The following is a 26,421-nucleotide window of genomic DNA, read 5'->3' on the forward strand; positions in this document are numbered from 1 at the left end:
AATAAGTTTGCTTTTGAGGGTCACCCACTCCTCCCAGTTAGAATGAGAGTGTTGTATATATGATAAAATTTTCCATTAAGAATACCCACTAGACTACAGGAATAAATTTAGTGTACACCTAGGCTTTGTGTTTAGGGCTCTCTACTACATTGTGAATAATAACTAGGTTCTCAATTACATTACAAGACTGTAGCTTGAGCCCAAAGTTTAGCTAACTTTGAAACCTATTACATCCTCCAAATTGCAGATCTAGTTGCAACCTCGTAGATTTGTGCACTCGTGGCACGACTCTGCTCTGACACCCATTTTACATCAATGTTCTAACTTCACTGGAGTAACCCCAGATTTACACTGGTATAAGATCAGAATCACAACTAATTACCTCAGTCACTCCACATGCTATTAAGTAAATAGAAAATGTTACAAATATTTCTACAGATCAAACTACTAGTACTTTGTTGCAGACAGAAACAGGCTACAATAAGAAACAGGAACAGCTTAACAAGCTTCTTAAAGTGAGTGATGCTGTTAACGAAGTATGAAACCCAGACTCATAGTGCACTGCTATACAACATTCTAACCTGAGGTTTTCTGTTCCAAGAGGAGAACAGTGGAGGGAAAAGTTGTACCTTTAAATCTTCACAGGTTTTCTGTATGTAATTTATGAACGTGTGTATTCCCCTCTCCCCACCCACCCAGATAAAAAAAACTGGAAAGAACTGTTAAAACAGAGTTAAATTTGAGAGTATATTTCAGTAACTTAAGGGTAAAAAAAATTACAGGGGTGACGTAATTATCCCAAACCAAGCCTTACAAACCCAGGAAGTTCAGAGTTAAGGTTACACTTTCAGGAAATTCAAATCTGTTACATTACATTATGGAAATAAAGAGTGAAGGCACCAAAACAGCCTTACCTCTGCCCCGTAGTGATATCATGCAGTAATACTTAGATTATGAGTAAGGCATTTTAGTGTTAATGGACCCAAATTAGATTAGACTTTTAAAAATATTTTCTCTTCAGGGGAAAGCAGTTAAGGTTGTTTCTTAAGAAAAACTATACATTTTTGTTTTCAGCAATTTTTTCTTACACAATTTGATTCTGCTTGTAGTGATTCATCAGGAAATACACACAATAACATAACTGCTAAAATATAACTTGTAGGTACTTACCAATACAGGTTTTCATGTCCATAGAAGCCATGAAGCCATCATAACAAAGACAGCGATATTCTCCTGGAATATTAGTACACTGCCCACCATCGCAGATATCTGGGTTGTTTTCACATTCATCAATATCTGGAATGAAAGCAGATCACATTACAGCACATACAGATAAGGATCTGCTAAAATAATATGTTTTGTTTTGCTACAGGATACGATGTAAGAATTTCTTTTAATGAAGTCTCATGAAGATACTACAATGTTGTTTTATCCCCTCTCTTACCTGCACATGTTCTCACATCTGGCATGAGAGCATAGCCATCACTGCAACTACATTCATAGCTGCCCTCCGAGTTGGTGCAGTGTGTGTCACAGCCTCCATTCATGATCATACATTCATCAATATCTGGGAAAATAACATTTGGACTACATTATTTGACACTTCTGTTTTCATAAGGAGAAGTCATCTTTGCTTGCCATTTTATTTAGCAAGGGAATTATTTTCAACAATGAGCTCATATTGAATTTCTATTCTCACTTTATATCATTGATTTACACTTTGTTTAGCTCTCCCTCCTTCATTACTCATTTTTATCTATGGAAGCAAGTGACTGTTTTTAGGCATTGTTTTTGTTGATATTTGTTGATTTTCTTGCTCTAAGATCCAAAGAAAGTAAAGATGAGAACTTGAAAGGAAATGAAATAGAAGAAAGAAAATTCCAGAGACTCTAAGACATCCAGGTAAAAGCACTGAACCATAGCACAACTTTGTATCAAATCCCTTCAGTTAGGTAACCTAACAGTATGTGCATACTACCAATTATTATAACTCAGTAGTGCTATAAACAAACATTAAACTACAGAATCGCAGTTATAAAACACAGGAAGAATCTCCCAAAGTATTTACAGAGATAGTGTTGCATTTAAAAAAACTATATGTACCACATGTGATGGGGGAGGGGATAAAGGGGCAAATCAGTAACAAAAGCAGTAACATGGGACCCCCTTGCTGTTTTTGATCAGGGAATAAAATTGAACACCACCATCTGGACTTTAGCTAAATCTCTTAAGATTTGACTGGATTAGTATAATGAGAATGATTTTTCCTCAAACTGTTTCACAGAGGTTTTTCAGCATGGCAACACACCCTTCTTTCCTCTATATTTAAATTGAAACAATCTGCTCTTTTCATAACTCTTGGGGTAGAGAGGGTCCCAACAGTTGCTGCTTTGGATAGTGACAAAAGCTGACTCTGACTGGTTTTAACAGGAAATTAAACGTAAAGAGAGATGACATAAAAGTATGATGGTGGAAGCATTCAATACTTGCCAGTGCAGCCTTGTCTGTCTGGAGTGGCCTGGTATCCGGGGTTACAGGAACATTGATATGTTCCAATCATGTTCACACACTTGCCATTTCTGCAGAGATTATCACTCAATGAGCATTCATTTATATCTGAAAAAGAAGAATTGCTCACATCAATTACTTGCCATTCAAAAGGCCAGTTCCGCAATGGCTGCTGGAACACCAGAGCCACGAAGGAAACATGGACAGAGACTATACTTTAAATTATCCCTGGAAGTGACTATGTAACAAAACAACACTGCAACTGAACAAGTGATATTTCATAGAAGACGTGAAACAAAGCAAAAATGTACTCCAAATACATGGAGAGAGGAGAGCTGCATTTCATAAAGGAACCAATTTTTATCTTTTATGTATTTTAATTGAAAGTTGACAAGATTCTTTTATAATTTCTGAGAGTCCACTCCTGTGAAGTGCTGAACATTTCCTGCAAGGTGCTCTAAGCCCTCAATTCCCATTGAAGTCAATAGATGCTGAGTGTACTGAGGACTTTTCAGTATCAGGCTTCAATTTGAAGCAATCCAGAAACAAGGAAGAACAGGAATGTGTAGATATTCCTGGCGCCACATCCTTGTCAGTCCCAAGGAGCTTTTATACCACAGATACATGCTATCCTCAGGTAACAAACTCACCCACACAATCCTCACGTGATGGTGATAGCTCATGTCCCAAAGGACAGTCACACTGAAAGCTGCCTTCTGTGTTCACACAAGTGCCACCTCTGCAAAGGATAGGGTTACGTTCACATTCATCTATGTCTGAAAGGAAACAGGACAGGCATTTAAGGAACCATTAGTGAGGGGAAAAAGAAGGGAAAAGCAATTGTCAGCATCAGGGGGTAATTCAGAATCTGAGGCTCACAAAGAGATTAAAATGAAGTAATGACTGCTCTTCTCCACCTCCTGTAATATGGTAAGCAATGAAATTGTACAGTAATGGCTCTCGAATGAGTTCTACTCTCCTGTTTTGTAAAAAATAACTATGAAGTTTAATCGTTAAGAAGGAGATATTCAGAATATTTAGGTAAGCTAGATGGATTCAAATTGGCGGAAGCTGGTGAAATTCATCCTGTGGTGCTTAAGAAATTTCAGAACGATTACCAATTATCTTTGAGAACTCCCAGAGGACAGATGTCGGCTAACATAATATCTTTCTTGGGCCGGTGGGGCGGGGATGCAGAGGAAGAGGGCCAGGGTAATTATAAGCCAGTCAGCCTAATTTGGATACCTATAACAATACTGGAACAAATTATCAAACAATCAATTTGTAAGCATCTAGAGAATAATAATGTAATAAGTAGTAGCCAGCATGGTTTTATCACAAACAAATCATGCCAAACCAACCTAATTTTCTTCTTTGACAGAGTTACTGGCCTAGTGGATGAGGGGAGGGGGGGAGTAGTAGATGTGTATCTTGATTTTAGTAAGACTTTTGACACAATCCTCCATGACATTCTCATAAGCAAACTACAGAAATGTGGTTTAGAAGAAATTACCGTAAGGTGGGTGCATAGCTGATTGAAAGACTGTACTCAAAGAGTAGTTATCAATGGTTTGCTCTCAAACAGGGAGGATGTATCTAGTGAGGTATCACAGGAGACAATTCTGAGGCTGCTAGTATTCAATATTTTCATCAATGACTTGGATAATGGAGGGAAGAATGTGCTTATAAGTCTGTACATGACACCAAGCTGACAAATTAGAGAATTGGTCTGAAATCAACAAGATGAAATTCAATAAAGATAAGGGCAAAGTACTTCACTTAGGAAATAAAAATCAAATGCACGATTACAAAATGGGCAATAACTGGCTAGGTAATCGTACTGCTGAAAAGAATCTAGAGATTATAGTGGATCACAAATTGAATAAGAGTAGGCAATGTGAGGCAGTTGCGAAAAAGGCTAATATAATTCTCGGGAAAATTAAAAGCAGTGTTGTACGTAAGACATGGGAGGTAATTGTTCCTCTCTAGTAGGCACTGGTGAGGCCTCAGCTCGAATAGTGTGTCCAGTTGTAGGCTCCGCACTTTAGGAAAGATACGGAGAATTGGACAGAGTCAAGAGAAGAGCAATAAAACTAATAACATGTTTAGAAAACGTGACCCGAGAAAAATGTTAAAAAAACTGGGCATGTTTAGTCTTGAGAAAAGAAGAATGAGGAGGACCTGATAGCAGTCTTCAAATATGTTAAAGGCTGTTATAAAGAGGATGGTGATCAATTGCTCCCTTTGTCCACTGAAGGTAGGACAAGAAATAACGGGCTTAATCTGTTCTAAGGGAGATTTAGGTTAGATATTAGGAAAAGCTTTCTAACTATATGGATAGTTAAGCACTGAAATAGAATTTTAAGGGAGATTGTGGAACCCCATCATTGGAGGTTTTTAAGAACAGTTTAAACAAACACCTGCCAGTGATGGTCTAGTTATACTTGGTCCTCCCCTCAGTGTGGGGTACTGGCTAGATGATCTCATGAAGGCACTTCCAGACTTATATTTCTATGATTCCCTAATATGTGCAGGGAATTGTAAACCTAATTATGTAGACAATTACCATAACTGCATGCACAATACAGGTATTTGTACCATTAACTGCACATCTGTGTACAGTCAAACCTGATTTATACATACAGTAACCATGGATGCTAATTAGGTGTGCATTAGTGCACACAGTTTAAAATATCAGGATCCAAACAGTAAATGGAAGGACTGCAATACATTCTGACAACACTTACCCATGCAATTCTTCATCATCATAAATCCACTTTCATAGCCCTCAAAGCATTCACATTCAAAGCTGCCTGGAGTGTTGACACAGGTACCACTTCCACAGAGGTCCGGGGAGATACGACACTCATCAATGTCTATTTTACATTAATGAAGAGGGAAAAAAATCAAACATAGTTTAAAGTGAATCCTTCTTTACATGCAAATAGAGAAGTGACTCATTCCAGTGAAATCTGAAGTGTATACATGGGCATTCAAATATTTCATTTAATATTTTAAAAGAATGAGTCAGTAATCAATTGAGTCATAAAAGATTTGGAACAAGGTGACTTCAGAAATCTAAGTTATATCTGAAACCTTGTGACAAGTGTGTTTCCATCAGGTATCATTTTAGGATCATATTTTTGATGGGATGATATTTATACACTAAGCACCATACCAAGAATTCCAAAGTTATAGAAAAGCTCTGATTATCATCACCCCTCTTGGAATTGTCATTATTAGGGAGATGTCAGTTGACTCCATAGCTAAAGAGGCATTGAGATTTACAGTAATATGGGGATTACTTTAATATATTATGTAAGCAAAAATCAAGAGTATCTAAACTCACAACACTTACTCCTAAATAGAAAGTTAATTTTCTGGAAAGTTAGAAGTATATTGCTTCACTTCTTTAGAAGTTAGGAAGTTAAAATGACTCCTTTCACATTTAGATTTGCAGTTTAATTTCTCTTTTGGATCGATGTACTTTATTAGTTATGTCTAAATATGCAACTTGGCGAACCACAGCACATTTGTCGAAAACCAAAGTGGAAGGGATAATGTATTGGAAGGGCTCCATGTAAGGAGCCAGGGAAGCAAGGTGGGCAGCTGAGGAGTTGGTTTGAAGAGGGTGTGCAACAGGGTGATGGATGCAGGGTATCAGGATTTGCAGGACTAGGGAGCATGGCTGAGCAACGTGCTCCTCACTGACTCCTCAGCCCACTGGCCATACTGCTTGCCTTTCTCGTTGGCCTACTGCCTCACCCAATTGTCCACTCTTTCTACCCAAACTGGCTCCCTGGTTTGCGCTTTCCACTATATTCTCAGTCCTTGGTCCCATTAATTATTTTTATATATAGAAGTCTCTTTTTAAAATTATTTTTGAAAACAGTAAAAATGTGTAAAACAATGCAAAATTATAAAAAGTGTACAAGTGGAACAGAAATCAGAAGATGGGGTTATAGATATCTGAGAACACTGAATTGATTAATAGAGGAGCCCCAGAGAAGTGCAGAGCATTGGGGAGCAGAGAACTGGTGTAGTTCTCCCTGAGGTCCAAGAAAGACAGCGTGAGGAAGACAGGAATAGAGGAGCACATGGGGCAAAAGGGGGGTTGTGGGTGTCAGGCATGAAAGTGGTCAGGAGACTGTAGAGAGGAGGTATCTGGATAGGTGGTTCAGAGACGTAGGAATGCACAAATTCAAGTGTTTATAGAGGAGCTGCAGGAGGCAGACACACACGTGGAGGTGGGGAGGCAGGGATGAGGAGGGACATGGGGAGACAGAGAGAAGAGGGAATCATTGAACATTTCACACATTGTTTACACTTCCACTAAAATCCTCTCCCTTTTTCCTCCATTTCATTCCCTCTCGCTCCCCTCTGTGCAACCCAACAGTAATTCATATACCACATACAGATGTGCAGAGGTGTGCTGGACAGCAATACACTGCGGTGGGCCTCATGTCACAGCACGGTTGGCCTACTACAAATTTTACCCACTAATCCCATTTTATTAGTAATTTAAAACACAAAAACACATTAAAAGATCATTAAGTCTAGAGCTGGTCAACAGAAAATTTTCATCTGAACAAAATTTCAATGAAAAAGTGGGAAAAAAAACTTTTGTGAAAAAATGTTCTCTGACCTCTCATTAACTTAAAAATAAGGTTGCTTAAGTGCATTTTCCACCAATAAAATCACTAGAAAACCACAGAAAACACCAGGTAAGGGAACATTAACATCCAGACCAACCTCAGATGCCTTATCACACACACACACATCAAACAACCCAAACACACACAGAGAGATTCCTGAGCTCCAGAATAAAACCACTTTCATTTCCAACATGCAATCACTCACAATGCACACATCCAGTTCCTCAATCACATAAGCTTACTAGCTTAACTCTGACCTCAGATTTTTTTTAAGTACCAATAACACATATTACATGTCTGTCAGTATTATGCCTGATATCACATGTGAGCATGATTGTAAGGAACTGGATATAAGCATTTTGCAAATGAAAGTGAGTTTGTGGTGGAAGTAAGGAGTCTCTGAGTCCACCTGGTATTACGATGCCTAGGCAGTAAGGGATGTTAATGTTGCCTTAACTGGCAATTTTCTTGAATTTTAGTGATTTCATTTCTAGGAGTTTGACTGAAGCAACTTTAACAGTAATTTAACAAAAGTTCTGGTGTATGAGAATACATTAGAAGACACAATTATTAGAGAATCCCTCATTGAAAGAGAAGCTCAAGAGCTTCACACTAACAGCCAAATTTTGCATTTCTTACTGGGGAAAACTCCCAAGAACTGCAAGGTCTGGATAGTGAGTTTTTAGATCGCCATCCTGAGCAAAATGGGTGCAGCTTCCTTTAAACACTAGGGAAAATGTAAGACTTACCTGTACAGTTTCTTTCCTCCATATCTAAAGCAAACCCGCTGTTACATCTACACTTGAAACTTCCAATTGTGTTCCTGCATTTGCCATTCATGCACATACCAGGGAACACTTTACATTCATTAATATCTATGAAGAAAAAAATAAAACAGAACATTTAAATGATTAACGAGGAAACTGTGTCGAGAGTAGTAATTTCCCATTCCTGAGCACCATTTTGTTATCTGAACAAACTGCGGTATTCTGATTTACCCTGCAAAATAGATCTGGCAGTGTATAAGACATTGTTGCTTTATTCCTGCTGCTGAAAGTCATTCTTTTCTAGAAACTGAACTTCAGCTACCACTGTGAGGTTGTGAATTCAAAACAAAGTAGGAAAGAGAATGAGGAAACCCTGTGGAATAAATTGTGCCTACAAGACACAGCCTGAGAAAGAGGCAGTGAGGAGACATGCCAGCCCAGGTATAACTTGGTGAGAGAGTTTGTGGCTCCCTGAAACTCCTTCTGAGATTCCCAGAGCACATGGGGACTTTTCAGCAGCTTTGCAGACTAGTGCAGTGGAGTGGAAGAGGTATAGTCCCACACTTTCACTCCTCTTTGGGGCAAAACAGTCCCTTGCAATGTATGGAGATAGCAGTCCCCACATATTCCATAATACGGGGACTGCAATTGTAATAGTCCTTGCAAAGGGCTTATAAAAGGACCTCTTTGTACACACACGAGTCACTCAGGCCCTAAACACTATCTGATGAGCACTATACATTACTTCTAGGTACCATTCTACTGGATGAATGCCCTTAACTGAGAAGCATCCATTTTATGGAACAAAATTGTAGCCTGGAGATAGCAGTATGTGCAGAAGAAAGTGCTAGTGCGAGTACAAGAGAAAACAATAGGCAGAGAAAAGCAGAGCTAAATCCTGGACAAAATACTAGTCCTTAATCCTTGTTCAGGCTGACTTTCACTGAATTTAATAGGAGTTTTACCTGAGTAAGGACAGTAACAATTAAATATCAGAACTGATGAATGGTTATGCATAATAAAAACATGTTAAAGTTCCTCCAAACAATATGATGTTTTTCAAGACAAAGGCTTTGCAGTATACGTGCTTGTTTAAAAATATTTCAGAATAATCTCACCTTGTATAAAAATGAAATGAGGACAAAAAAGGTGAGAATATACTTACTACTTTAAGTCTTCAATTTTCTGTGGCAGGGAGAAACTGGTGTTTCTGTCCTCTTCTACCTCTCACCTCCATCCCCCCAGCCCAACTTCTGGTTACGCATATACCTTCCAAGAATGTAACAATCCACAGTTCTCCCTCCACAACCCAGGCCTCACTCAGGCATCAATAAATATCTCACCTCCAGCCCCTCAGGCAGTTTCCAATCCCTCTCAGTCTGAGAAGGAAGCAAGAGCCACTTAGGCAGCATGCAGAGGGGAAGGACAGTGGCCTTCTCCTTCCTTTCTCTTTCACTGCTGCTACTGTCTTCACTATCTTCTCTAACCAGAATATTCAGCTTCAGTATCATCTTAGCCATTTTTTTCCTTCTCATGTAAAATGGATGCTGTTGCTAAATCCAGCAGGTTTTTCCTCTACATTATCAGCTCTAAAACATATCCATCCCTCTCCACTCACATGCTCAAGAACCATGACTACATCCGAATCTCTTGCCTTGACTACCATAAACTTCTCCTCTCTGGCTTCCCAGACTCATCTTACCCCTACTCCAGTATGTCCAAATTGCTGCCACAAAACACATTCCACACATGGAGGGGAAGGAGATGACTATTTCTTAACTAATATTTGTTATGTTTGAATTTTAATGCTATATAATTGATAACATCCCTAATCATATAAACCCTGGTGTTTTCCCTTTAATGATTGAAAGTTACAAATAACACCCACTTTCAGCTCCAGTAAGCTATGTGCAGCAAAGTATGGATTTTACCTTTATAAAATGGCCTGCCAGTTAGAACATCTCCCCTGTTGGAAAAACCAGGTCCCCTAGGGCACAAGGCCTCATATTCTTTGGTGCCAGGCTTAGGACATTCCTCACAGTCTGAGCCCCAAGCAGCACCAACAGCACAGCAGCAGGCATCCATACGAAACTTGCCAGGTACAGACTGAATGCACTCATCTTCATCCCACTTCAGGTAACATTGCTCCATGCGGATATCTGCACATTTTATACAACAAAGGCAATTATACCATGTTACAGAGTAACTGCTTGCTAAATTTAATGACTTTTTAATAAACAGTTATTTTTTAATTATGCATGCGTGATGTTCAGCCTTTATACCTCTAGGGAGCGAGAGTACAAGATCAGATTTGTACTTGAGACACCAACATGTATGTTTGATATTCCATCATATGAACTACACAGATGCATAAATACCATTGCTGCTGATGTTATATTATTGATGGATTTCTAGATGTGTATTGTTTCACACTGAGTAAAAGTATCTCCAGAAAGAGAGGTACAGATCACAAAGTTTCAATGCAAATGTTATGACCTTTGCATTATTACACCATCAAGATATAGTGTTGTCATGACACGAATGTGCTCCCTTGATTGTCTGTGTGTATTTGGTAGGAAGCAGAAATATATTTATTCACTGTTCAAAGATACTCTAATTTATAAATATTGTATGGCATATATAGTAAAAATCAGCTATTCTTTAAAATCTGTGATATTGGATTAATAACATGAAGAATTCAGAAGATTTTAGATACAGGTTTAAGCAAAATTTTGTTCCAGTTCTGCTGGTTTTTGTTGGCCTTGTGTTAATAGCTCAAAGTAGTAACAAAAAAACCCTCCAAAACAAAACCCTAGAATACTTTAATGGAAGTTCATTTACAGTCAGATTTAGGGACAAATTTTCTAATGTGTATAGAAATGGGTGGGTCTACCAAAAAGGTACATACACTAATTGGACCTACAAAATCCACATTTGCATACTGTACTATCTAAAGAAGTATTACATCTCTTATTTACATATGTAGTTGTGTGTGTGTGTGTATGTGTGTGTGCGCATTCATATTTTAAGGCTCAAAGGGCATGTGTACATTTTTCCAAGCTTACCTGTATCACCCATTAAAAATAAGCTGCAGTGTTCTACACACCAAACATGACAAAAATCTCCCAGTAGAGCATGTCAGAATATCTCACTGTTTTCACAAATCTCTTATGCATTTTTCATCATGCCAAGAAATAACACATTTTTTTTAAGAAAGTTGTTTAATTTAAAGGATTAAATCAATATAAAAATTCATTTTATAGCTAAGCCCCTAAATGCTAATTTCTAGCATGGAGGGGAATTTTTAAGTTCTTGAATACCTGACAAATAGTGTTCATAATAGAAATGCTGACAACATGCTACTGTAAGCCTCTATGATACTGTTCAGAAGTTTACTGAAAGATTTGTCATCGACAAGACATCCACATATATGTACTGATTCCAAGCATATTGGAAATACCCATTTCCTATGTATCTGGCTAGCTGTATAAGCCCAAAGGGCATGGCAGGGGGCTTATCAAATCTCTGCATTGAGTTATAGAAGTTTCAAGAAAATACATAACAGCATATCCCAAAGTTTGTCCCTAATCTACATCTTTATTTATTTTTTTCCAACAGAGCAAAGAAGGTCTGGTTGACTCTTCTGAGCTCATAATACTCCATTTAATTTTATTGATTTCCCTTTCCAGTTCTGATTCCTCCCAGATTTACTTTTCTAAACATACAGATTGAAACCTGATGGACAAATCTGTGACAATGCTCTGTTAGCATTCCAGAACTCTGCCAGTACCAGTGTATGATTTAGCAGCTGTAGAATAGTGTAAGTACTAAGGGCCTGCTCCTACGCCCATTCTGGTCAAAAGAACTTTGGTCACTGACTTCAGTTAATGGAAAGATTCTCATTTACATCAATGGAAATTAGATTAGACCTTAAGAAACAGTGTATTCTACAGAAAAGGGGGACAATTACAGTGTGCAAGGAAAAACATGAAGACAAATGCATTGCGTAAGTAACACAACTCAGACTATGATACAAAGAGCATTGTTGATATGGAGAGAAAACCAATCTACAGCTCCAAAACAAAATATGTTGTATTAATTTGTCATATGACAGACTAGACCAGGAATTAGGTTTTAATAAGCATTGTCTGGGTTTTTTAATGCTCAACAGGGGAAATAAAGGACTGATGAGGAAAGATGGAAGAGCTAAAAATGACACAGATGAGTTATAGATATATTTTCCATGCAAATCCTTCAAAATAATATAAATTTCCTGTGTAAATTTCCTGTATATGCATCTTGAGTTAAACAATTTACAACACAAATGTAAGAACTGGAAATGTAATCCTCATGGTTTCCATGTCCCCTCAAGATGTATAATTATTTTCTGCTCACACGACTGAGCTAATACACACTTGATTTCATTAAAACCACTGTAGTACATTAAGCAGTTTGCAGCAAGTAAACTTACTTCAGTAATGTATCATGTGGCCCAAATTGCCTAGGTAGTCTAATAGAAGACTTAGACCATGTAATTTAAACGGACATTTATTGGTTAAGCCCTGGCAAAATGAAGTGGTGGACTTAAGGTAAAGTTGTAATATACGTTGTTTTAAAATCAAAGTCCCTCATATCAGTTCTCACCTCCATCCACCAACTATAAGCGTCACACTGCACCTTGTAACATTTCCTACAGATTCTAGAAATAACATTACCAAGCGTGGAAAAAAGTCTAAGCCAAACCTACCGTACAAAACTACATAAAGATGCCAATTACACATACACATCCTGATTTTCTGTGAGCAAACAAATATGGGAAAATGGAAGCCCACACCATAAATAAACATACAGGCTAGATTGGATTTTGAGTCATTTCCTTTTTCTTTGCTACATTAACATTCACTATATGCATATCTGAGTTCTTATCAAAGCTCTGATTTTTAAATACACATGCTAAAAAAAAGAGCACCAAGCCCCATGCTGTAAGTGAAATAACTTAAAAATATAACAGAATTAATGCCAAGAATTAATTACTAAAGTGCAACACATAATTCACTATAAACTACTGCCAACAAATCAGGCAACACAAAAGTTTGAATCCCCCTCCAACAATTCCTCACCCTTACATCCTCTACATCAGGGGAAGGCAACCTATGGCACGCGTGCTGAAGGCAGCACGCGAGCTGATTTTCAGCGGCACTCACACTGCCACCGGACCAGGGCGCTCTGCATTTTAATTTAATTTTAAATGAAGCTTCTTAAACATTTTAAAAACCTTATTTACTTTACATGTAACAATAGTTTAGTTATATATTATAGATTTATAGAAAGAGATCTTCTAAAAACGTTAAAATGTATTATTGGCACGCGAAACCTTAAATTAGGGTGAATAAATGAAGACTCGGCACACCACTTCTGAAAGGTTGCTGACCCCTGTTCTACATTATCTTCAGCTCCCCTACTCCCCCTGAAAAGCAAATTACTGATTCACATCAGCTGCTGCTAATTAATAGCATAAATAGAACTATAGGAAACATAGAATGAACAGGATTACTATCATGCTCAACTTGAATCTTTAACAGGGGGTGGAGGGGAATTCCTTGAAGCATGGCAACTGCTCTTAAAGCAAAGGAAAATATGAAGGCCTTGATCCTACAAGTCCAGGTGTGATGCAGAGTAGGGAATGCAAGGTGGGTTGCACTATCAAGTCTGAGTGAACACATAGGTGCAAGTGTGGTTAAACACTAGGCAAAGACGTCTAAAATGACTGAAAATAAGTTTCAAGAGCTTTTTCTGCTGACCTCTTACTGTGATAAAAATGGATTGGGTATAGGGCATGGGCATGTCAGAGAACACCTAGTGTGATGCTCATCAAGTTAATGAGCAAATTAGCAGCGCACTTTTCTCTCTAGTCTTACACCGGCTTCTGTGCAGGAGTGACAAAGCAGCTGAGCATTAGTGCTCCCATTAATGCTGCACTCTCCTCCCTGTCCTTGAGCTTATTATACGTGTAACACTCTACACATGTCCTGTATAAAATCAAGCTTTAAGGGCCAGATTTTCAAAAGAGCTCAGCTCCCCAGCAGGAACCTATATAAATGGCAAGAGTGGATGTGCAGCTAAGAAAACAAATATAAAACTAAGAGTAAGCATACATATGAAATATATATTCTCTCAAGTTCACTATATCAGAGGAAATATAGTTCTATGAAGAAACCCCCCCTAAACATGATAACAGAAGCTGTAAGCTGGCTTGTTATACCCTCATCAACAGTCCACATCCTCCAAGATAAGTCAGTACCTCTAATGTACCACACTGGAATAATTTTAAGGAAAACTTCTCTTGCATGAGTCCATTGACTTGCCCAGCACAGGTTTATTTTGTTGTTTCCTAGAACTGACAGGTGGAATTTTTCCTCGTAATTAAGTCCCCACCTCCACTCCCAAACGGGATGTTGTTTCTAATTCTCTCTCTCTCTCTCTCTCTCTCTTTGGATATTACATTTTTAAATGTATTCAATATGTTTTGAGCTGCTATAACAACATTCTGGTTGTCTTACTTCCAAACTGAATGTGAGTTTCCTAGGAGAAATGTATAGAAAGTGAAAATGTAATGGCTATAGCAATAAAACAGTAGAGCCCTCCAAAAAGCATTATAAGCTCACAAGTTTGAAAGTAGCTGAAAAACTAGGACAATTTAAAACTGTTGGAGCATATCACTTTGGACAATCTCTTAGAGAGCCACAGTCATCCATGCTGAGACTTTCTAAAAATTGAAATAAAACAGTTAATTTTTAATTATTTTACCTGGTACCTGCCAGAAACCTGATTTCAATTTTTAACTAAATGCATTTTTCACTCAGAGCCAAAAATCCAAAAAGGCAAATCAGCTGGTTTCTACAAAATGCTCAGTTTAAAAAATAATTGTCCTCTCTTAGAAAATAGTCAAAATGTTGCTCTTCATACTTCAGTCACCAGAACCGCACTAACTCCACTAAAACCATATAAACTCCAGAATCTATTCAAAGTGCACAGTTCTTTGGCTGCCAGTTTCCCCATCTGCGTCCACTGGTCCCGTACCATTTCCAAACAGGGAACTTGCAAGCAGCAGTGTGAAGCTCACAGCTGTTGGACAGAGGTGAAGAGTGTTGTATGAAAAAGTTTCAGACTTTTAATTTAAACGTGTACTTAATCACAAATCACCTAAGTCCATTACTGTATTTTGCCAAGCTTTTGCCAATAAACGTCTATTTAAATTGCAAGGTAAAAGTCTTATTTAATACTATATAAGAGTTTGGGGCGTATGAATACAGGTTTTATAGCTTCTCAGTTATGTAAAATGCAGGTTCTCTAATGGAAAAAATGTTCCTTTTCTATCCATTGCAAAATATTCTCATTTCTATTGGAACAACTTCAGATCTTGCATCCAACTCCTGATACTATCTCTGTTTTTAATACAGCAACCATTACAATAGTATCTAAGCCCTGAGGCATATATATGCAATCAGGACCAAAAGTTGCTTAAAAGACATTAGCTTATGCAAGGATACAAAAGCTACAGAGACCCTTGTGTCCGGGAACTCCCCTCGTTTGCAATTGCTGCAGTGAGTCTCCACAACTCACCATGATGAGATAGGGAATGGGGCCTGTACCCATATGGTAGAGTTCTAAAGAGTTTTTATATTTATTTATTTATTTAGATATCAGTCCTATATAAACTCCACACCAAATGGAGCACATTGAAAGCTCTGTGCACCCTGGACGGACATTTAAAAACAATAATAATACAGGAGATATAATGTAAAAATTAACCAAGGCAGCAGTACTTCTTCCTCACACCCAGTCTCTTACTCATTAGATCGCATCTTTCACCTGACCAGCACAGACTAAAACCACCACCAAGCAAATCCCAGCTTCAACTGCCTCTTCTCAGCCCTTCATCAACATCCTGAAAACAGATGGGCTTCACAGCATGCCAAGAATGTCAACATATGCAGACTATTTCAGACCTTGGGGGATAGAGCATTCCAAAGGAAAGGGTCCTTTAAAGAGAATGCTTTGCAAGCAGACCCTATCTTTTACAATGGGGAGAATCAAGATCAGAGGATTTTATTGATCACAACTATGGCAATATGGCCTGGAAAGAGAGGCAGTCTCTCTCAGGTAGGCAGGTCCCAAGACATTTAGGACTTTATAGATCACATCATTCCCTTACACTCCACCTGGAAACAGACAGCCAGGCAGTGCAGATTACGGAGCACTGATAACACATTATGCTACAAGAAGAATGACACTTTCTGAACCAGCTAGAATTTCCAGATACAAACTGATAATCTTCCAGAAGGTCCAGATGGCCTAAAACAGTGTGGTTCTGTCTGTGTCACATTGCATATGAGGCAGGGACAGATCAGGTCCACTGCTCTTCCCCTAATCCAGAAGTATAGGCTACGTTATTTCTGCAAGGGTGTGCCATGCCCTACTTCTAGATTGGAGATATAAATTACATGCCCCATCACTTTTGCAATTCTAGGGGACAAAGTCCTATTCCATAGGATTTGCTAACAGGTTCAAGATTTGGCCATTAGAAAACTATAAAATATAATGTTACCACTGACTCATTGATCAGGAAAATCACATTACTATAATAATTGCATTATGTATTAAACTTAGTATTTCTTTCTGAGCCACAAGGAAGAACAATGTGCTACTTTCTCTGTAATTTCTATGCTTGAACCTGAGTCCCTTAGCCCCCATGAGCCACACGTGTGACATGCTTTGCTCATCATTGCAACCAATTCAAGAATGAAGGGGTTAACAGAAGCAATGAATAATACAACTTCAACTGGTTAATTTTTTTTAAAGCACAGAGATTTACATTTTTTGATACCTAAAGGTCTTCTTTTCTGTGTCAGAGTGTCAGTTTCTTCTGTTGACTAAATGCTGAAATCTAAAAACTTGATCTAACACTGCAATAAAGACAAGCCATTTCCTTTCAGATAAGCCTAGCTCGATATGCTGCAAAATAACACTTGAGCAGCACAGAGTATTTGGATTAGCAGCACAGAGCTGCTGCATCCCAACTGCATTACTAGCATGAGCATCAGCAGTACTCAAGCTTCAACCCATATCCTATGACAGGCCAGCTAGCTCAAGTTTAAAACTCCTCGCAAGGAATGATGCACTCCAGAAACTATAGGACTATTTTAAACTGTGCAAAGAACATGAGAAGTCAGTCATAGAGCTAAGGAACAGTGAGAGGTGACCATGCTCTTACCTAAACACACTCGACCTGTTCCATCCAATGTCAGGCCTTCTGGACACTCACAGTGAAATGATCCTCTGCTGTTAACACAACGTCCATTGGGACAAACACCCGGGAAAACGTCACACTCATTTACATCTGATGTGAAATGAAGCACAAAAAAAATTGAAGTTCTTAATTTATTAAAGTAGCTACAGCCTTATTGAGGATTTAAAGTTATGTCACAGCAATCAAAATATTTTCAGTTATACAATATTAGGATCTGAAGACTGTTCTTTCTTACACCTGGCTGCCAACTGCCTCCTAGGGGTTGTTCCAACATCTATGAATCACCATGGTATAAACACACCCCACCCACATTTCCTTTTTTGTGGAAAGGTCTCCTGCACTGGGGGTGAGGGTGGATAAAGCAACAGCGATTCCACTTATTTAGGGGGAAACCCGAGGGTGCTCAAGTTTCAATCTGCTCTCTACCATCAGAACAAAGATTTCCTTGATTTCCTTTAGCTCCTCAAATACCTTAGGGTAGGGGAACACTTTTCAACAGTCACCGTTGCCTGTGATGACAACCACCAAATGTCCATTTGATTAACTTCTCCAAAAACAAGGATACAATGTAATGAATCCTCTTTATCCAGTTTTAAAAAAAAATGAGTAAGAAAGAATTACTTTACCTTCACAGGTAACTCCCTTAACTCTGGCAAATCCTCTTGGGCAAGCTGCATCTGGAAATAAAAAAAAGGAACAATTATTTTCAGAATTATACGACTATAATAGTTAATCATAATCAGAAATGTTGTGACCTTCCCCCCCTCAAATTTATATTAATGGCCTAACAAAGCGGAACAGTGGCATATTCTTAGTATTAAGGGCCCATTTAAAAAGCAAGAGCAGAAATGCCCTGATGTTGTCTCAGTAGTGGGTGGCATGACTAGCTCAATGATGCAAGGGCATATAAATTAATTCTGTCTCTTTCCTATTTGTCCAACTCCTTAGAGCAACTGCTGTGATCCTTCCTTTTTCTCACATCGGGAGCTCAGACAATATTCCTGCTTTCAGTCTCCAGTCCCAGAGGATATTAAGCTCTGTGATTTAGAAATTATGCTATCTTACAAGCAGCAATAGTAGAGAAACAAGGTGGGTGAGCTATAGAGCCCTGTAAGGTGGAAAGGTCCGAGAGCTTGGGCTGCAGCCTGACCTTGAACATCTACACTGCAATGAAGCAGCCCCTTAGCTTGAGCCCTGTGAGCCTGAGTCAGCTAGCATGAGCCAGTCGCTGGTGTCTAACTGCGGTCTAGACATATCCAGAGTCTCACAGCTAAATACAAGGTGGAACAGATTGTTTAGCATAAGTCGTTAACACATATTTCAAGGGACCATTCAAGGTGAAGTAGCCCATGAACACTCTTCCAGTCATAAGGGGGAAAGGTTGGGGGGCAGGGAAGGCAACTGGCGGGGTGATGTTAATGAGTTACAGATTACTGTAATAAGCCATAAATCCAGTGTCTCTATTCAATCCATAATTTTTAATGTCTAGCAAAGTTATGAGCTGAAGCTCCCAGGTTTGTTTTTTGAAAGTGCTGTGCAGGTATCCTTTGAGGATACACACTGAGAGGTCAGATATATAGTGATCGCTTTGTGAAAAGTGTGCACCCACAGCTGATATGGTGTTTTTGTCTTATTTTCCTGTGTGACTTTATTCAACAGCACAACGGTTGTCTGGTTTCACCCACATAGTTGTTATTGGGGCATTTTGTGCACTGAATCAGGTACACTACATGTTGTGATAGGCATGTGTAGTACCCATCTATCTTGAGAGGTGTGTCAAGGGAGGTGTTGATCATTGTAGCAGTGGAGATATGTCTACCAGTTTTGCATTTGTTGTTCTGTCAGGGTCTGGTACCACTTTGAGTTGGTGTGTCCTGGTCTATGGGGAGCTTGCTTTTGATGATGAGCTTGGAAAGGTTGGGGGGTTATTTCAAGGCCAAAAGAGGAGGTTCAGGAAAGATTTATTTCAGGATGGGATCCCCATTAAGTATGGAATGTAGTTGCTTGTAATACATATGGGTTCCAGTGCGGGGTAGTAAGTGACAACTAGGGTGCGTGGTCAGAGAGGGTTTTATTTCTGTATTGAAGCAGGTTCCCTCAGCTATTTGGGTGGCCTGCTCCATGATGCAATCTACTTCTCTGGTGGAGTGTCCTTGGTGAAGGTGGTTTGGAGTGTGTTAAGGTGTATATCCCTGACTTTCTCCTCGGAGCATATTCTGTGGTATCTGAATACCTGGATTTAGATAAACAGATGTTGTGGTGTGTATGGGGTGGTTACTGGATCTGTGAAGTTAGGTGTGGTGATCTGTGGGTTTCTTGTATGTATTTGTCTGTAAGGTTCCATGGTTGAAGCTGATGCTACTGTGGAAGTGTTCCAGAGAGAGTTCAATGAACGGGTAGTGGCTGTATAAGTTGTGGTGGAAATCTCTGAGGAAGTTTAGGTCGTCTGTCCAGAGGATGAAAATATTATCGATGCATCTCAAGGATATCAGTAGTTTCATGGTGCATTTGTCCAAAAATTCTTCCTCAAGGTGGCACATAAAGAGGTTGGCATATTGCAGAGCCATCCGAGTATCCATGGCTGTTCCCATGGTTTAGCCAAAAGCATTTTTTGTTGAATGTAAAATTGTTCTGGGTGAGGATGAGATTGGCGATGTGTGTGCAGTGGCTATCTGAGAATTGTCCATTGTCGTGTAAATATTTGAGGCAGCCAGCGAGTCCATCATTGTGAGGAATGTTGGTGCAGGGAGGGAGGTGACATTCATGGTGGCAAGGATGGTGTTCTGAGGGAGGTTGTTAATGTTGTGGAGTTTGTGGAGAAAGTCAGTTGTGTCCTGGAGGAAACTGGCCCTTTTTCTGTTGAGTGGTTTTAAGATGGTTTCTGAGTCCCAATATTCCTTCCGTAAGAGTGCTGGGGCCAGATATGGTGGGTGTCCCAGGGTTCCTCAACCATGATGACTAAATTAACAAGGCTAATGGACTACTCTCTGACACCACCTACTATAAAGAATTCAGAGACAATCCCACACCACAATTTAACCAGGACTTTAAGGATATCATTAAATCCTTCCCCAAACAACTTCAAGAGAAACTCTACAAACTCATCCCCCAAGAACCCACCCCAAGAACCTTATACATGTTTCCCAAGATATACAAACAAGAGAACCAAGGCAAAAACCACTCAGTACATTCTCAAATGAACTCTCACAGGAAAATGCTAAAAGGCAAAAACACCATATCAGCCGTGGGTGAACACTTCAAAAAGTGAAATCAGAGACTGAATAGAGACACTTGATTTATGGCTTATTATAACAATCTATAACCCACTAACAATCCTCCCCCACACCTGCAGCAGCCTCCCTCCTCCCCATGATTGGAGGGGTATTAGCAGGCCACTTCACCTTGAATGGTTAACTACTTATGCGAAACAATATGTTCCACCTTGTACTTAACTCTGAGTTAGTTTCCCAGATCTGAAGAAGGGCTCTCTCTGACCAACAGAAGTTGGTCCAAAAAAGGATATTACCTTACATACCTCATCTCCCTAATATCCTGGGACCAAGATAGCTAAAACAACCCTGCATAAAGCAGCAGTAGTGTCAGTACAAAGGTTGCTTGTTTTTAAATACCTGCGTTTTTGGACTTTTCCAAAAGCATACAGATTTTTAACTAGATATTTTATTTCTTTGCTATCCTTACCTTTGCCCACACACATAGACACGCTATGGGCAGAATGAAAACTCATCCCTGTAGAAATTAATTAAAAATGTAATTTACAGGTGGACTTCATGGTTACAAAGGGTTCACACAGTGAGGGTTAAAAGTTACATTAACCAACTGTTCTCATTTTATTATTCTTCTACTGAAAAATACTCTGATGAGAAAGATTATTCAATTGAGGCACAATTATTTTACCCAGTGATACATCTATCCTTCCCCCTGAAAGCTGGAAGACATTACAGCCTAGAACCATACCTAATTCACATCGCTCACAAGGGCTGCCCCAAGCAGCTCCTAAAGTAGCACAACATTCTGATTTTAGTGTAGCACCATTAATGTTTACTTCACAGCGACTGTCTTGGATGTTCAGCCAGCACGTTCCTTTCAGACTATCTGCAGTGGATTAGAAAAGAATGGGAGCTGTCAATCAAAAAAAGAGTTTATTTTCAAATCTGTTTAAGGTAAAGAACATTTATCAAAAAGGAAGAGTTATTCAATTTCTTCTACTTTTCTCTGAACTAAGCTGTATTTTTATTTATCTCTACACCCTCAGAAATACATATATTTATGAATATAGTGGATGCTATACTCCATTATACATCTTTAATATGTCTATGGTTAGAGCATGTTAACTTATGTCATAAGATTATTTTTCTTAGTACAAATATGATTTAAATATTCAAAAGGGTAGGTGTGACATTGTGCAGTCTATATGGTTTTATAAAAACATCATAAGAAGTGAATATAATGTAACTGGAATATGCTTCATGCAAAAGGTCTCTTGTAAGGTATCATTACAAAGCTTATAATCTACTGAGTGTGATCATCCTATTTGTATAAATGTACCACTCTTATATCTAAAACTAGAAATATGAAATATAACTCTGAGGGCCTATAGTAATTATGCAAAGTGTGGGCCATTAATAGTGGTTTGGAATCTTGATGACTCCCATTAACCAGGACCATTGTCTGCCGATGGCTGTGTTTACCTGTTAGTCTTCCTGTATATGTGTGTGCTGGCAAGTGGGTAATGAAGTCTTGCAGTGACATGTGATCATGTCACCTGACCTGGAATCCATCTTTAACCTGGGTGCTTTTCCAGTGGGGGGGGGGGGGAGGGTGGAAACCCAGAGGGACAAAGGGTACCCGCCTTATGCAAAAGATATATAAAGGGGTGGAAGAGAACAAGTGGGGAGAGGAGCCATCATGAAGAATCCCCTAGCTATCACCTGAGCTGGAACAAGAGCTGTACCAGGGGAAAGAATTGTGCCCAGGCCTGGAAGGTGTCCAGTCTGAGAAAAAACTTACTGAAGCATCTCTGAGGGTGAGATTATCTGTATTCAGTTTAATTAGACATCGATTTGTGCATTTTATTTTAGTTTGCTTGGTGACTTACTTTGTTCTGTCTGTTACTACTTGGAACCACTTAAATCTTACTTTCTGTATTTAATAAAATCACTTTCTACTTAGTAATTAACTCAGAGTATGTATTAATACCTAGGGGAGCAAACAATTGTGCATATCTCTCTATCAGTGTTATAGAGGGTGAACAATCTATGAGTTTACTCTGCATAAGCTTTATACAGGGTAAAATGGATTACTTTGGGTTTAGACCCCATTGGGAGTTGGGCATCTGAGTGCTATAGACAAGGACACTTCTGTGAGCTGTTTTCAGGTAAACTTGCAGCTTTGGGGCAAGTAATTCAGACCCTGGGTCTGTGTTGGAGCAGACGGGAGTGTCTGGCTCAGCAAGACAGGGTGCTGGAGTCCTGAGCTGGCAGGGAAAACAGGAGCAGGGGTAGTCTTGGTACATCAGGTGGCAGCTCCCAAGGGGGTTTCTGTGATCCAACCCGTCACAGTAGGCATAAATAAAATGTTATAGACCAGATTCTGATGTCTCCTATATCCATGTTAAATCAAAGTAAATCCTGCCCTACTGAAGTCAATGGGGATTTTGCCATTGACTTCAATAGGACCAGGATTTCACCCACTGTTTGTTGTGCTCCCAGAACACAAAGTTGTGCAGTATTGTTAGAGCTGCCAATGATGCCTAGACACCCCCGAGGGGGAAGATGGAGTCAGAGTCCTTCACCCTGTCATGCCTATTAATAGCGGGAGGCCATGCCCTTTAAAAGGTGTAGAAGAGATTGCCTCAGAGTCATTTTGTGTAAATTTGGTTTTAGTAGCAAAGAGTCTGGGGCAAAATCAGTATGTGGTCTTGCTAGTGAAGACAGGGGGCTGGACTTGATGACCTTTCAAGGTCCCTTCCAGTTCTAGGAGATAGGTATATCTCCATTTATTTATTTATTTATAATTTTTATTTTATCAGAAGCATTTTGAATTCCTTTGTCCACTGTAGGCAAAACTCCTCCAGCAAATACTGTTCTGGTGGTATATCTGAGAAACTGCTATATTCAAAATGATTTAAACTATACAGCTAACAGGTGATTTCCCTCATATCAGCTACATCTGGATCTTCCAGCCAAAACCTGCTAGGCTTATCTTATTTCAGCCTATGAGTTAATTTCCTTTATTTTACACAATCTTTCTTGCAGAGACAAAATTTACAAAGGGTAGTCACTCTGACTTTTTCCTCTGGTGAGAAAGTTATTTATTACCCACCATCAAAGCATTCTTTCTGCCACTCGCATCTCTTTGATTCTAACTTGAAATAAAAAAAAGTATCCAGGCTACAGGCAGATGGCAGCCTACTGCTTTGTGCACTACGGTTGAATGGTGTCTGAATTTCATAAACCATAACTCAGAAGTGCATAGAAAGTTATTTCAAAGAGAACAAATGACAGTATTCCTATTGTGTGTATATTTCCCAAAAATGGTAATGTAGCATTTATACCACCAGCCAAGTACACCATCTTAAAAAAAAAAAATTTAGTCTCCTTTCTCAGTAGGTGATTGACTACAACTCCATTAACAGAATTGTCCTCCCTGGATACATTCATTTGGGAATACTATTAATGTGAAAGTAAAATGAACCAGTGGCTAAAAGCAGCTTTTTAAAACAGTGTTTATGATAGTTGCAGAACTGCCATCCTTTAGAGACCAAAGTCCTCTCTCCACAAAACAGATAAACCGGACCCATCCATTCTAGGGTGATAGTGAAATTCAGCAACAGTGCTACAGTCTGGCCATTGGTAGTGGTGCACTAAAACAATAAAATTAGCTTCGGTACAATATTGTTAGCATTATTCCAACACAACTGTTATACACTTTCACTTAAATGCCATGTGGTGTGCTACAATTACATTTTAAATAACTTCTATCATCATTAATAAGGTTAAAATTTTCTCATGGTTATTTTTAGCAAAAGTCATGGCTAGGTCACGGGCAATCAACAAAAATTCACGTCTGACTTTTACTAAATATAATCAGGGGACCGGTCCTGACAAGGGGGACAACTGACGCCTGAGACCTGAGTGGGGGCATGAGAGCCCAAGCCCTGGTGCGGGAGGCAGGGGGTCCAGCACCCACCGCCGTGGCAACTGACAGCCCCAGGGCCTCTGCTACAGCCCCAGGGCTCAGAGCTCTGGGGCCCCCAATGCCTGTGGCAGCTGACGACTTTGGGTGCCCCTGACGCCTACAGTGGCTGGGAGCTCTGGCCCTTGGGCTGACAGCTCCAGCCCCGTCGCCCTGGGCGGAAAATATCACAGAGAGCTCTGAAAGTCACAGAATCCATGACTTCTGTGACATCATCTTATCCTTAATCATTAAGGGAAGAAAAAAAGAAAAAACCCTCAGATCACTCAGGTCATAAGGACTGATTCTGATCTCTGATATCAGCATAAATCAGGGGTAGCACCAGAGTAAAATTGGTGTGAGATCAGTATCATGCTGATATATCTGTATTTGTCTACTTATTTCAGTCACATTAGATTCTCTTTTTCACTATATCAATACACTTTCACATTACTGTCATATCAGAGAAGCATTTCTGCTATACATTAGCTTATCAGCACACACTCCTCTCCATTTGTAGCATTATAGTGTCAAAGCTGACAGGGGCACACAGCAAAGAACAGTGGGGCAAGAGAGTATTGGTACATTCAGGACCCAGGCCTTTCATTGTAGGGATGAGGTCAAGGGAAAAAGTTGTTTCATTAGCTTATTGGTTTTTCAAACTGCATATATTTAGGTTTGGCAGAATTTGATTTTTATTCCTTTTTAAATATTTTTGACAGATAATATTGATTTTTAAGCATTTTTTGTTTTTGTCAATGTCCATATTTGCAGGAAATTTCATAGGTGTGCGGGTCAGACAATTATTTAATGACAGATGCTGAGATTCAAAAAGTTAAAGTGTTACAATGATTAATACACAAATTGGCATCAGCAGCTGTCAAAAATATACAAAGTATGTTAAAATCAAACTCCAATAAGTTCTCAGGCAGCAGTTTTCTTATTTTGCCTGTCTGTAAATTTCGATCATCATCAATGGAAATATTTTTTCAGTGGTTTGAGTGTGTACAGTTAAATTGATGTTTACAGATATCTACTGACAAAAATCCAATCCTTTCAAGCCTACTTATATTTGACAAAAGTGTTTATCAAGTTTTTTTTTCCAGAATAAAAGAGCTATGTCCTTTAATCCTTACATAGGAATAACCAAGGTCAAATTCCCTTTCTTGCAACACCACTGAAGCCAATGGCAATTTTGCCTGGCTAAAAATGATAGGATTAGGCCCTAATCTTGTAAATCCGTATTTGTCAATTTTGCTTTGCCTCCAAACCACTTTTGCTCCTACATAAATACTCTAAATCCTGATACAGACAGAACCCAGATCAAAGTCAGTGGACGTTTTACCTGTTTGAGGACTTCATGACTGGGTCCATTATGCTCTCTTTCAAGTTAAGTTATTAATGTATTGAATGTATGTATATATTGTTTAAACCATATCTGGCTACTCCTTCCAATGTTTGTCCATTTTCATATTCCAAACATTAATGTCTTTCATTCACTTTAGGGCCAGTTTCCGCCACAATTACTGAAGCTAAGTAGACTTCACTATCCAAATAATACTAAACAAATCAACAGGACTACTTATGTAGTAAGGTCCAAATCAATATAAGCATTGGTCCTTAATTATTTCACATCAGTGTTGCATCTGGAAACATGAAAAAGCTTAAAAAATAATCAAAGCGCATGGATGAGTGTGGTGAGGTTCACATGAAGGAAAGAACACAACCTCTTAGCTAACCACAGATGCGCCAAAAAAAAATGCATAAGCCACTTCTGCTACCTGGGAATCTAAGAAGTCCAGGGTCCAAAAATAACCTTAGATTGCAAACCTTTTTGGTAAGAGATGGACACACCAACCCATCAGATGAACAATCATAAACTCTTCTCAATTCCTTAAATTCCTTCTCCCTGCTAACCAGTATCATCTCTGTCTTTTCTGGACTGAGTGTCTGACAAATCCTTCTCGTCCAGGTTCCTCTCTCAACT

General features: G+C 39.0%; 1 protein-coding gene across 2 annotated transcripts in view; it reads right to left on the minus strand.

The window, feature by feature from the left end:
- FBN2 (fibrillin 2) overlaps window positions 1–26,421 on the minus strand; it is a 257,739-nt gene that overhangs the window by 98,199 nt on the left and 133,119 nt on the right. For both annotated transcript variants that reach the window (XM_005303063.4, XM_065599317.1), the window contains 10 exons: window positions 21,216–21,353; window positions 17,867–17,917; window positions 17,205–17,330; window positions 9,862–10,089; window positions 7,913–8,038; window positions 5,256–5,384; window positions 3,159–3,284; window positions 2,491–2,616; window positions 1,445–1,567; window positions 1,171–1,296 (listed from right to left, as the gene is read on the minus strand). In XM_005303063.4, the coding sequence (XP_005303120.2) occupies window positions 1,171–1,296; window positions 1,445–1,567; window positions 2,491–2,616; window positions 3,159–3,284; window positions 5,256–5,384; window positions 7,913–8,038; window positions 9,862–10,089; window positions 17,205–17,330; window positions 17,867–17,917; window positions 21,216–21,353 (1,299 nt within the window). The remainder of the gene's footprint in view (window positions 1–1,170; window positions 1,297–1,444; window positions 1,568–2,490; window positions 2,617–3,158; window positions 3,285–5,255; window positions 5,385–7,912; window positions 8,039–9,861; window positions 10,090–17,204; window positions 17,331–17,866; window positions 17,918–21,215; window positions 21,354–26,421) is intronic.

Source organism: Chrysemys picta, chromosome 6 (assembly GCF_011386835.1).
Source record: "Chrysemys picta bellii isolate R12L10 chromosome 6, ASM1138683v2, whole genome shotgun sequence".
NCBI classification, from domain to species: Eukaryota; Metazoa; Chordata; order Testudines; family Emydidae; genus Chrysemys; species Chrysemys picta.